We start from the raw sequence: 12,480 nt of genomic DNA, 5'->3' as shown, positions 1-12,480 counted from the left end.
TGTCTTGGCTATACCAACTGGTATTTACTGACAGTTGTGAAACTAGCCCCTGTGCTAGGGTGAGACAACCTTCTCTGCCTTTGATGGGAAGAGCTCCTAAAAACCAAGCACCTTAACTTTGAAAGCTAGGATGCGCATTTCTTTTAATGAACAAAGTCTTACAAACAAGATTGCCTCCTCTCATGGTTCCCTGGGAACTGAGCTCCAGATTCTGGTGCAATCTTCAAACAACTGCAGTTCTGCAGTCATGCTAACAATGTATTATCCTTGCTTTCGGTTCAAGATAAGGTAGGTACTTCATTACCTTAATGAGCAGATGTACTTAATGAGCAGGTACTTTGTCAATTTAGTCCTAAAGGAAGAATTAAGAGAATAGGGCATTTACATTTCTAGAGCAAAACCAAATTTTAGGCCCCCCACTAGTATAAGACAATAAGAAACACATGTTACTGGATTTTTTAAAAGCTTTTTTTTTTTTTAAGTACACACACATCCCACAGCCCAGACTTTCAGAGGGAATAATAATTCTGGCTGCTGCTGTGAGCAACAGATTTCTTTTAAACAGAAAAGAGCAAAACAGCATTATACTACATCATTTTTCAAGGGGTAAAGGTGTTATTTAAGCTCACAATGATTTTTACATTGTTTGGGTTATGAAGAAAGCCGCTTAATGTTCTCTTTCCATTAAAGCAAATCTTGAAAGCTAGATTTGAGACCAGTGGAGATTAGAGTCCCTTATATTTACCCAAAGAATAAAAACAGCATGGGCAAAGTTTCGACAAGCTATAAACAGCTGTTTCAAACTGTGCTTCAATCATGTTCCAGTAGGGGTAGTTCTTGGGGCCAAGAGAATCTGGTTGCTTCCTGGCTACATTAGAGCCACCAACAAAGATGTCAACTGTAAGGTTGAAATCTATCAATTAGGAATTGAACTCAGGCCAACCACAGTACCAGAGAAATAATTAAGATTGTTCTCATAAACAGGATGAAACAATACAACCATTCAAAGCGAGAAAACAGCAGACCTTTTTGGATTTTGTGCTGCACCAAAACCCCTGAGATGTTTACAAAACTGCATCCTAGCTTTGCAGCACATGCTTTACATATTACTGAGCTCATACATAACTTGCCTGTGCCCAGCAAGGGGATTCAAGACCAAAATATCTGCAAACAAGTCAGAAAAATAACTTCTGACCAATAAATATTATATCCACTTCTGAAATAAACCAAACCCACTCCCAATGCTAATGTATATTCTCCACTATTTTTATGTTTCTACAGAGAAAGGTATTTGGCAAGCAAAACAAGAAAGAATTTCTTGCCTGGTGCCACCCTTCTTCAGATTAGGCAGTGCAGTCACTCACATAAATCAAACAGGAGACCACAATCGCACTGTGAAGTCTCTTTCATTTTTCTCCTCTACTGACTGCTCTCCCAACACTCCAGACCCTGAATTCACTAGGACAAAAGCTGAAACTATGTGCCAAACATTATACTTCCAAAGCTGAATACATAGCTTTCAAGAAAAAACTGCTAGCAGCTTAACTAACTCCATTTTGTAAACCCACAATCTGCACTCATGAATCCAGTAAATGAAATCCGCAGACAGGAATTCCCCTATTCACAGGGCAGTTGCATTTGATACAGAGTAGATGGAATCTGGGTTGCAATACCTCAGTAACAGAGGTAACATTTCTCAGCAAACTTTGCTAAGTAGCCTACAGATCCTGGCTAACTTTCCAAACCTTTCAGATCTCAAGGAAGAAATGTTTCCAAAAAAATGGCCAAGATGACAAAGGTTCACAAGTGGGTAAACTTTGCACTGAGAAGTTCACTTTACAAGAATCACATGAACTAAGATACTTGCTCAACTTAGGAAGAGACTGCCAAACAGCAGCTGTGCTGCAGAAGAGTTTCCTTTCTGCCCATCAAACAATTCTCTCTTGAACAGATGCCTCACCTCTACAGCAATCCTTACAGAGCAGCTGAAATACAGAAGTTGATCCTTCTGCAAGTTCCCTCTTAAAAGGCCAACCTGTTGACTTTGTGACATGAGGAAAGGAGATGAAAGTGGCTGACACAATTACAGACATTGGAAAGAAGCTAAGAAAGTCAGTTAAGCGAGGCTACCATCCTGGGAGTAAATCACTTGAAGTTCATCCCCATCCCAATCCAAAAAGCATTGCTTACTTTGAGGATGAAATTTCAGAGAGAAAGTGATCCCTGCAGCATGACTTTCAAGTGCATTGAAGCTGTGGCTATGGCATCTCAGATAGAGGCGTTTCTTTGCCATACAAACAGCTTTTCTCAAAATCAGCATCAGCTCTAGAAGCCTTAAGTCACCACAAAAAAAAAAAAGCTAAGAAATTAATCCTCCCCAAAACCTACTGCAAAAAAAAAAAAAAGAAAAAGAAAAAAGAAAAAGTTCATTAAAGAGAAAACAGGCTTGACACTGTCAGATCCCATTTCCGTCACTGCTGCCTGGGCAGGGAAGTTACTGGCAGAAAGAAGAAAGGTGACCTGGGATGCACCTGACTTGCTGAACCACGCTGCAGCATGAGCGTAACTGGTCTATACAACACCACTCAACTAACACATTTGCTCTCTGGATTTGGGCCAGTGGCAGAGACAACATTTGATTAAGCCACTGCATGAATGAGAAAGAATGAAGGTAAATTATAGCAGAATGAAGTTGGCTGCAGCTCTGCATGAGAAGCACACCAAGATGAATCAACTAGTAAATAAAGAGCAATAACTGAAAACTAACACCGCTGCCTCAAGAAGAAATCAGATAATGTAAAAGAAATGAAAAGCTGAAGTTACACAACTAGAGAAAAACCCTAAACGTTAATAAAAATACTGACAGCATGGGTAGAGTGCCATAAAAAGATGAAACAACGGGCCCTGAGACAGGAGTGCTTCTTTCTTTCTTTTTTATTCTTCTGTTAGTATGTTGCTGGTCACAATGGCCTGGAAGTGGTCTTTCCCTTTCAATCCACCTGCTTTCTCTGTTCAGGTGCCAGCTAACGCCAGAATCCATGCACGTCGAAATTTGTTGCTCCTAGCAAATGAACTTTCCCTACCAGAATACTGCAAGGTCAAGTGAAAAACAAGCAGTGGTAGCAAATGAACTCTGAGTAACCAAGCTCCACTATAACCACTGTGGTATTTCAGGAAATGTTCTGCTGTGCCAGTGTCCCTATGCAACAAGAAAAGGATGCAACAAGAAATACATGAAATGACAAGAAGGGTCTACTAACTTTGTTCTGATACAAGATGTTCTGAACACAATGGTCTTGCTATTTCTTTACCCATTTGCTGACCAGTAGTAGATAAGAGCTCTGTACGCTGCACAATCTATATGATACCAAAGAAAAAACTGCTTTCAGATGGCCTTGCAGTGTCTGGAGAACTGCGTCATTAATGTAGACATAGATAATAGAGGCACTAATGAGCATTCTTTAGGATAAGATGTATCAAAACACGTAGGAGATCACACTGTGCAGAATCATCCGAGAAGGGTCAAACAGCGGACAAGTGAGGAAGACTACGGGAAGACCACCAGAGGACTCCTGAAAACCACCAGAGACCTCGAATACGCCTGTGTGAGGGACATTTGCGTAGGATAATGAATTAATGAATATGTAAAACTTCTCTTGGAAATCTAATTACTACGTATATAGAACCTGTATATAAACTATGCAATTAACCTGACCAGGTGCACACAATAGGAGGAGAGCTCCCCTGTGTGCGCAGCGCTGCAATAAAGGATACCTGCTTAACAGTCTCCTGACTATTGAGTCCTGATTTCGGCTTTTCATGACATCAGTTCCTTCAATGAGGAGTGAAGTGATTACAGGTCACTAGAAAAGATCTAGAACCAAGCCAGAATCCTTATCTAGAATCCACTTTCAGTTTTTCAGCATCATAATTTTTTCAGGCTACCACTCGAAAACTGTGATGAACTAATTCTTCAAATGACTTAGGTGCATAAAGCTTGGAAGTCTTCTTACAGCATTTTAGGAACAATTTAATCCTTAATCTTGGCAAAAGTATGTTAGGATTTTAAAGTACCAATAAAATACATTTATGAGTTTCTCTTTGGGTTTTGTTGCTTTTTAGTAATTGTTGACTGTCTTGTATTAGCCTGTGATCTGAGCTCAGTCAGACTGATTAGTAGTGACAGCATGTCAGAGGTCATTACCATTAAAGACACCCCAGTGAACAATTCAATGGAGTTGTTATTCCACCAGCTGTAGCCCTCACAAGTGGGTTTAAGAATTATAGGGAACAAACTCCAGATCCCGCTGGGCTAAGCTGCATGCCTGAGCACCCTCTGCTGCTCAGCGCTGGGCAGCCCAAGCCGAGCAGTTCTGCACGGTCTGTCAGTCCCGGGGGGGTTATGTACGCACCCAGTGCAACACTGCTGCTGGCAGCTACTGCTGGAAGGAGTAACGCCTGAGCATCCTTAGCCAACACTCGGAGTTCACCTCCGACGAAGTTGGAAACAAGCAAGTGGCTTAGCTTTTTCAGCTTGGAAATTATGGCTTTAGATTAGCCCATTGTCAAAGGGAAGATGTTTGTGTGTGTGTTTTATATATGAACATATATCTATATTTGTAAGTATATGCATGTGTGCAAATATGTGTATGTATTTATATATACACAGATATCCATATATGGATACACGCATTCATATACATGCATATACATGTCATATACACACAGATATCCATATTTCACATACATGCACATAGATTTTTTTCTTGACCACTTATTTTCATAAACAGGCTTTAAGCTTGCCCTCCCTTTTTCATTCTCTTACTCATATTGGCAAGAAATGCATGTGTGTGTGTCCATTAAGTCTGTACAGAGAGGGAGAGGGAAGGAGGGAAGTGTGTGTAAAAAATACATATTTTTATATACATAACACAGTCTCAGCTGACTATAATCCCTAGGCCTCCACTCCATACAGAAGCACTTATCTATCAGCAGGTCCCCTTTCATGTATCCTGCATAAATGCTACAGCCATCCATTACAACATGACTAGGTCAGCAGTGTTCAGCTTTTCTCTTCCCATGAACAGATGCTAAATTCCTTGCTGTAAAGCAGAACAACGCTGAAGGTACTATGTGGACTGCTTGCAGCTGCTCACTTTCTAACAAATATCTGAACAGAACCTCCTCCTCTGTCAAGGTTTTCAATAAGTGCAGTTCTGTGGAGTACTCATAATTTAACATGAGCTCTAGCTTCAGAGCAGGGATGCCAGGCAGCCTACAACAAACAAGCACAGCCCAATTTGGCCTTCTTTCACATGAGTAAAATAGTAAATGCTCCTTTGGAGTGCTCCTGCCCAGACTGGCAACAAGCATAACCATTTTATACACATCCATGTGATGCTTTAAATGCTCCTCCCAAATCCCCAGTCTCTCCTTTACAACCCCAAAAGCAGCCTTGGGAGAAGCAGCATCTCCTGTACAAAGAAAGAATATCACACGGGGTGGCTTATGTGGAACAAAGGTAGCTGCAAGATGGAAGAGTGAATAAAAGCACCCAAGCGAGGACTGCAGCATATGCTACAACAGCACATAAAACAACGCTTTAAAAAAAAAAAAAAATCCTACCACCTAGTTCCATACTACAGACTTACTCTGCTTGTTAAAAGTGTTTCAGTGAGAAAAATAAAATTACTTTTAAAATGATGATGGGACTGAATTTCAGACAATGGGGAAATTCAGTCTATTAATCATTGAGTTAATCTATTTATTCACCTTGAAAAAATCCTGATCAGGAGAAAGTCTATTAAAAGAATGCAGGGATTCAGCTGCCACCTTCCTCACTGAGTAAGCAATCAGAAGATGCCCCTTTGAACCCTGCGTTAATAAAATTCTCATTAAATGCAAACCTGCACAGTGTTATCTTAAAGAGGCTCATTAGCTTAAAAAAAATTACTTGTCTCAAAATGTGCTTATTTCCTCATAGGTGAAAAGGTGAGTTTTCAAACCACTAACTGCTGCAGCTTCTTATTTCAACCCCATCAGCGCTGTAGCTATATCGTGCAGTCCATCATGTCTCAATTATTTATGTAAACCACAGAGACAAATCCACAGATAGAAGTTATAATCACTATTATGGGATAGCATAGCAATAGGCATCACTCATGCCAGTATGGTATGCAAGATTCTAGCCAGATAAGGCTATTATTATTCTGTCATCTTCAAATTTTCATTTTCTTTAGGTTGGACAGAAATTATGAATTGTCTGTAAAAAGGAGAGGTATGGAGAGAAGCTAGCAATAGCCTCCCCATCTCTCAATACTCAAAACATTTGTGACTGCTCTTTTCCCTGGAGTAAGGACTAGAAAAATCAGACAATCAGCAACAACAAAACCCAATCAGACTGCCTAGTGGAGAATAGGGTACAACTAAATAGTACAGGTAATACCATAATAGGATACACAAAGTGGGATCTCTCTGCAGCTGAGTTTAAACAAGAACATGTCAAAGATTCTCTAGGTATTACTCATCCTGACTCTGTATTAAAGCAATTAATCAGATGACCTTGCCAATCCAGCACTGTGGGGTACAAGCAGGACTGTTTTATGTCTCTCCCCAACAGTTACTCCTGTAACATAAATGCATTGCAGCCTTGAAAAGTTGTAAACAACTCACCACTCCTCTCCTGGCAGAAATACACGTAAGATTGTACACTAGGATTTAAGACACTTGTTAAAGCCCACCACATGCATGCACACACAGATGTTTTTACATTTGTAGTCTTTCCCACCAAAAGCCTTAGGATAAGGAAATGACAATTTTTATTTATTTATTTTTAAATAGCTGTTGTAATGAGATAAAGATATAAACCAAAGCAGGTAATTGTTGCGCATAAAAACTTTCCAGAACGATGGAACAAGCTGAGGGAAAAATTCAATGCGAGGTGGATTTCTCTAAACTCATTCCCTTCATGGCAAAGGCATCCAAACAAGAAACAGTATGCTAAGACCACTCTAAGGGGTAATCACAGGGGCATAAACAAACAGGCAATCCAGACAATGGGGAGCTAAGCCAGGTTCGAACCAGCACATCCTTAACATACTGTGTTTCTCTAACAAAGCCATCAGCCTGAAAGCCCTAAAAGGCTTATTCCTCTCAAGCATCCTCTCTCCCTTTTCTCTTTGTTGATTTGGGCTTGCAACATCTCCATGACTCTGCAACACAGAGTCACAAGCGTGTGTGCACAAAGCTCCAGTTTGCACTCCCGGTCCAACACCAGAAGAAAACATGTGGCCCTAGTATTAAGTCCTCCTACAGCCATTGCCACAGAAGTGGGGCAGCCAACAGGACAAAAGGGTCTTTCTAAACAGACTGCAGAAAACTTCAGACCTTGTAAGGCTTGAGGCAGTCCTCAAAGAATTATCCTCTTGTCCTTCTGCTGCATGATCCGCAACTTTCAAACACCTAAATTCAGCCTTTAGGCCAAAATGGAGTATTAACATTATCACAGGCCCTTCACTTCATCCATTTTCACTGTACAGAGATGAGTCTTTTGGAACTTTCTAAAGTACGTTCTCACAAAAAAACCAGCATCTAGTCCTAGTCACCACTTTGAAACATCACAATGTCAATCACCTCCACAAAAGCACAGTACCTTTGGATTTCTCCAGCTTCCAACAACCAGCTGCTCTGAAATCTATTCAATTAAAAACCCCCTCAAATGTAATATTTTTACCATGAGAAGAAAACAAACTGGTAGACAAAATACCTGGCCTCTCCCTCCACCTTTTTTTTTTTTTTTTTTGAGCAAGAGAGGAAATGGGATAAGTCAAACAGACTAACCTCTCTGAATTCTAATCCCTCTCCAGGCCTTGAATCATCTCGAATTTAGACCTTTCCTAATTTCACTGAAAAGCTGCTATTCATGAAAAACTTCTAAGGCTAGTAAAAGACCACATGAAATTTCAACATACATGAGCAGTTAGGTAGAGCAGGGGAAAGCTACCAAAAGCCTAGAAGGGAAACAAGTTAGAGGATTCACTAATTCCAGACAGTACTGTGTACTGAACATGTCCAGTGAAGGGTATTACAGTGCCAGTTTTTTGGTTGTATCTTGTCTCAGTTGCATGCTGATCTTTACAAAAGCAGCTGTTAAGCCAACAGGAAATGAGCCAATGCATAATCTTGGTTGCACAGACCAGAGGTGAGCACAAACCCTCTGTGACCACTCGCTTTTTTTATCTCTTCCCAGTTTAGACTTCTCTTGGGGGGTATGCAGAGAATTCCCAGGGCAGACACTTTTTGTCCCATTAAATGACATTAATTTGCCAACAGCTATCTGTTCTGCTGTTTCACTCCAAGTCCATTATCTGCTCACAAGCTTTCATTTGTCTGATTACAAAAAATAAAAATAAGGATAGTGGCAAAATGAATCTTCTGGAACCATATGTGATGTTGTTAAGCTTACAGACTTACTAGGGGAGCCTTTAAGGTGGTTTATAGACATGTAAGATGTATATTGACTTGAAAGATGCCCTCTTAGTTAGTTCTTGTCCTACGCAATCTCTTTTCTAGTGAGGAAAATGACAAGTACTAACAATGTAGCAGTACTGAGCTACTTGGTGTTGCATAGACACCTAGTGTCTGGGGTGACCAGGGAAGTGATGGACAGCTATTTTTTCAGTATAAATACTTGAATCTTTTATGGTTTATTTACAAGCCAGAGATAAACAGTAAATTCTCTCTCTCAACATTCTTCCATTTTCAAATCAATCAGATCCATGAGCCTCTTGCCCAGTACCCAGCTTGGTCAGTACTAGCTGCTCCAGAAGCCAGGGAAAGAAATTATTGCTGTCGTGAAGGAATACAGCACAAAAGCACTCCTAGATATTCCTTAGCCTTACAAGCAGAGCATAACTTCTGCCCTTGAACAGGAGGAAGAAGTTTAAGAGAATACTGAAATGTCCTTAAATGATCAGTTTTAAACACACACAAAAATATTGCAATGTTAAAAGAGGCCTCGAATCTGGTTATTACAGCTGGCTTATAGTCCCCTTCATAGCTTCATAGAATTGCAACAGAAATCACACAACAGAAATCCATTAGGTCCACAATTACTCTGCTAGCACAACATTGTTCCCTACTGTATAACTTCTCCCAAGAATGCTGTGAGGATTAATTCATTACAGCTTGTGTCATGCTTTGAAAGCACTCAGTCTACAGAAGAGCTGAGAGAATTATTAGAGAGAGGACAATCAAACCCTGGTGATCCTCTCTTTAGCCCAGTGGGCCCTGTTTAGAGAAGCAATTTAGTCTAACAAAGAGAATAAATTCAAAACCAAATTCAATACAACAAATGTGAAAGTGTCACAATAAGAATGCAGTCACACAGGACACAAGAATCTTTAAAATGGTTAACAACTTCTACTCCTTACCTAATATTGACTAATGCATGGGTCACCTTGCTTGCAGGCTCTTTCCATTGACCAGCATTGGTAGACAGCCTTAGAACTGAAAGGAAAAGACAGTTAACAGTGCTGGCACAGAACTGGCAATTTTTCTAATCCAAAACATCAAAAAAAAACTGCTTTGGTGAGATGGTGGTCTGGAAACCACATCAGAACAAAGGTCATCTTTGAGATGATATGTGATCCAGGGCAGAAGTTCCCTTCAAAGTCCATCTAAGAAACGTAAGGAACACATAAGACGTGAGCAGAACAAAATAATGGCTGGGAAACAGGAAGCAGAGGGGATAGAAGAGCCTAGGGCCTCCTAACTGCTTTCATCACCACATATTAAAGTTAATTTCCCCCAGAAACAGGGCAGCGTCCCAGCTCTACGATACCCTTTGTTCCACACACTGCTGTTCTCCTCTGGCTCCTATTTATGCAAGGTTCCATCTGAGCTGGACTACATCCTGCAATTTAAACCCACCCCAGTGATGGGTTCTTTACCTCCTCATTTATCTGGAATTGCAAAGAGGAATTACACACCAGCCTAGAGAAAAACACTCCCTGTAGGAATGAGGGTGTTCTGTTGCACAGATGGTCTCTGACAAACTTGGAGGCAGATCTGAAAACATTCTGCAGCAGGAAGAACTTCTAGGGAATCCAGTTCTTTTCTGCCAGAGTACCAAAAATATTTATTTAGGTCAGAATCTGTAGTGTTTCTATGGTGGTAGTTACCTGCACATCTCTTGGTAAGTACCAAAACAATAACAGATCCTCTAGCAAATGTTTGGATTAATTTCCATATTGCCTGAATAGAAGGGAATTTTCTATGAATTTGTATATAGAGGGTTTTCCGGAGGTTACATTTCACAGTCAGGTTCACCCTTGACTTAGGAGTGAAGGAACAGCACATCACTCAAAGCTAGGATCACCTAGAAACATGGATGAATCCATAAGCACAGTGGCTGCATACTCATGCCCATTATTGCATGAGAGAAGCTTTCAGTCCTGCAGATCTGGATGAAGTACAGATTCAGGACAAGAAAAATAAAGAAATAAAACCCAAGACAATTAGATTCCACCTCCACTCCCAATGTAGAAAGTTTCAACCACATTAATAGGGAAACTAAAGGACATAGTAGCTTTCTCATCTGTGCTAACAAATATCCCAAAGCTAGGGAGTAGAAGGGTGACTTATAGTCCCAGTGAGATGGACTGACAAACAAAGGGAAGCTGTCAGGACACCTGGTTAAACCGTGACTTTCATCAACTTGACACACTGCTACCTTCTCACTTCCTAGTGCTACCATTACATGTTATCTGCAGAAAAAAAGGATGTCAGCTCTGAGTAACATTATTTTGTCAAACAGTAGGTACTGTACTTGAATATCTGAAGTAATGTATTCAGAAAGGGTTTCCATTCAGGCATCTACAATATTAATTCAAAGGGGTTTGCTCTGTGTAGCAGGATGGAAAACATTCATATGACAAATGAATTTTTTCAACAGGTCAGATGTGCCTATTGGAGCCCAAGTGAGTAAGTTTGAGTGCATTATTCTTCTACTCCACTTTCCTTCAGCTTCCACATGGGATGAGTTTGAAAAATTACTGGCTAGTAAAAGCTCATCTTACTAGCTGCAATTCTTGGGAGTAGGAAATGGGTTAGCAAAAAATCTTATGTGCTCAGAGGGCACAAAAATGGCCAAGTGATCCCTTATAAAATGGATGAAAACTGTGGGTAGTTTGTACAAAAGGGCAGTTCATTTTTGCCTCCAGTTGCAGGGACTATTTAGGCTACTTTATTTAGGTGAAGATGGTTCTCTCCCATGTCAGAAGAGTGCTGTGGCCAACTGTCTGTCTCCCATTGCCCTTTTAACTCCCCTTATATGCTTATATTAATTCCTGTTGTTCATTGGGTGATCATCCTGAGAAGGGAGCAGGGGGTGAAGGGAAGAAAGGTCCCTCTACAACAAAGCAAATGAACACAGCTATATTCTTTTCTTCACAGCTTCAAGCATGCAGGCACTACACCAGTGCTGCTGCAGTTACCCTTGGCTGCAGGCTCCTGTGTATACTGCCTGATTATGCCTCCATGCATTCCTTGCTCTCCTCTGTTCCTCTTTTCCCTGCTGGGTGTCACTTGGTGGCATTCCAGCATGCCTCTCTCTCTTTGAAGGATGGCAGCTTCCCCCTGTTTTACCAGTAGGCACATTCTTCAGTCCAGTGATTTGCTTGTCATTGCATGCAGGTTTGTGAGCGCTGTTTTCTTGGTTTGATTTGGCAATGAGTGTAGTAGATGTGCTTTGTCTAGCACAGCAAGCTTCTTGTTGTAAGTTTCTCAGAGGCAATGGGTCTGGGTTTTTGGTTTGTTTTTTTTTTTAACTAAAAAAAAATTATCCCTTTAACAAGTTTATCCCTCTCTCAATTCTTCATTTATGAAACATGTCCTAGTACACAAAACATGTCCATTCACCAAGACACACATCAGTAGCAGGTGGACAGAAAACACCTGACACAAACATCCCTCCACCACCATCCTCACTTCCAGTCAACAGTAGTCCTGACGACTCAGGAGGTACTCACCCATAGAATAAAGGTTGTCAAAATTCTGATGCATCCGGATGATTTCATAATACAGCTCATCATAGCTGCTGGGAGTGGGGAGGAAGGTATCTCCGTAAGTGATGAACATGTTGAACAGGTTCACAACCTATACAAGGAAGTGAAAAGAAGTTACAACAGGAATATTTACACAAAATCTATTCTGCAACAGAAACAATACAAACTATGTCCAAAACCTTTGAACAAATAATACTGTAATGCAACTGAGGGCTAATTACTTCATTGCTTTATCTATTATTTTTCTTACAGTACAGAAGAGACAGACAAGAAGCTTAAATACTATCGTATCTGGGGTCAGGAAAACTGGTTTCTATTATTTTGTATACAAAGAGCCACAGAACAAGAAAAAACATTACCAGATCTGGAAAATTAAACTAAGCCTTTCCTCACATAGACTTGTTTATTCCAATGA

General features: G+C 40.4%; 1 protein-coding gene across 3 annotated transcripts in view; it reads right to left on the bottom strand.

The window, feature by feature from the left end:
• The window catches only part of ARMH3 (armadillo like helical domain containing 3), a 130,040-nt gene that overhangs the window by 59,566 nt on the left and 57,994 nt on the right, over nucleotides 1-12,480 (bottom strand). For all 3 annotated transcript variants that reach the window (XM_075026225.1, XM_075026226.1, XM_075026227.1), the window contains exons 22-23: nucleotides 12,030-12,156; nucleotides 9,432-9,507 (exon numbers count right to left, since the gene is read on the bottom strand). In XM_075026225.1, coding sequence (XP_074882326.1) covers nucleotides 9,432-9,507; nucleotides 12,030-12,156 — 203 coding nt within the window. The remainder of the gene's footprint in view (nucleotides 1-9,431; nucleotides 9,508-12,029; nucleotides 12,157-12,480) is intronic.

The sequence above is a fragment of the Buteo buteo genome, chromosome 4, assembly GCF_964188355.1.
Source record: "Buteo buteo chromosome 4, bButBut1.hap1.1, whole genome shotgun sequence".
In the NCBI taxonomy this organism is placed as follows: domain Eukaryota; kingdom Metazoa; phylum Chordata; class Aves; order Accipitriformes; family Accipitridae; genus Buteo; species Buteo buteo.
This window is presented reverse-complemented; position numbering and strand designations above follow the sequence as displayed.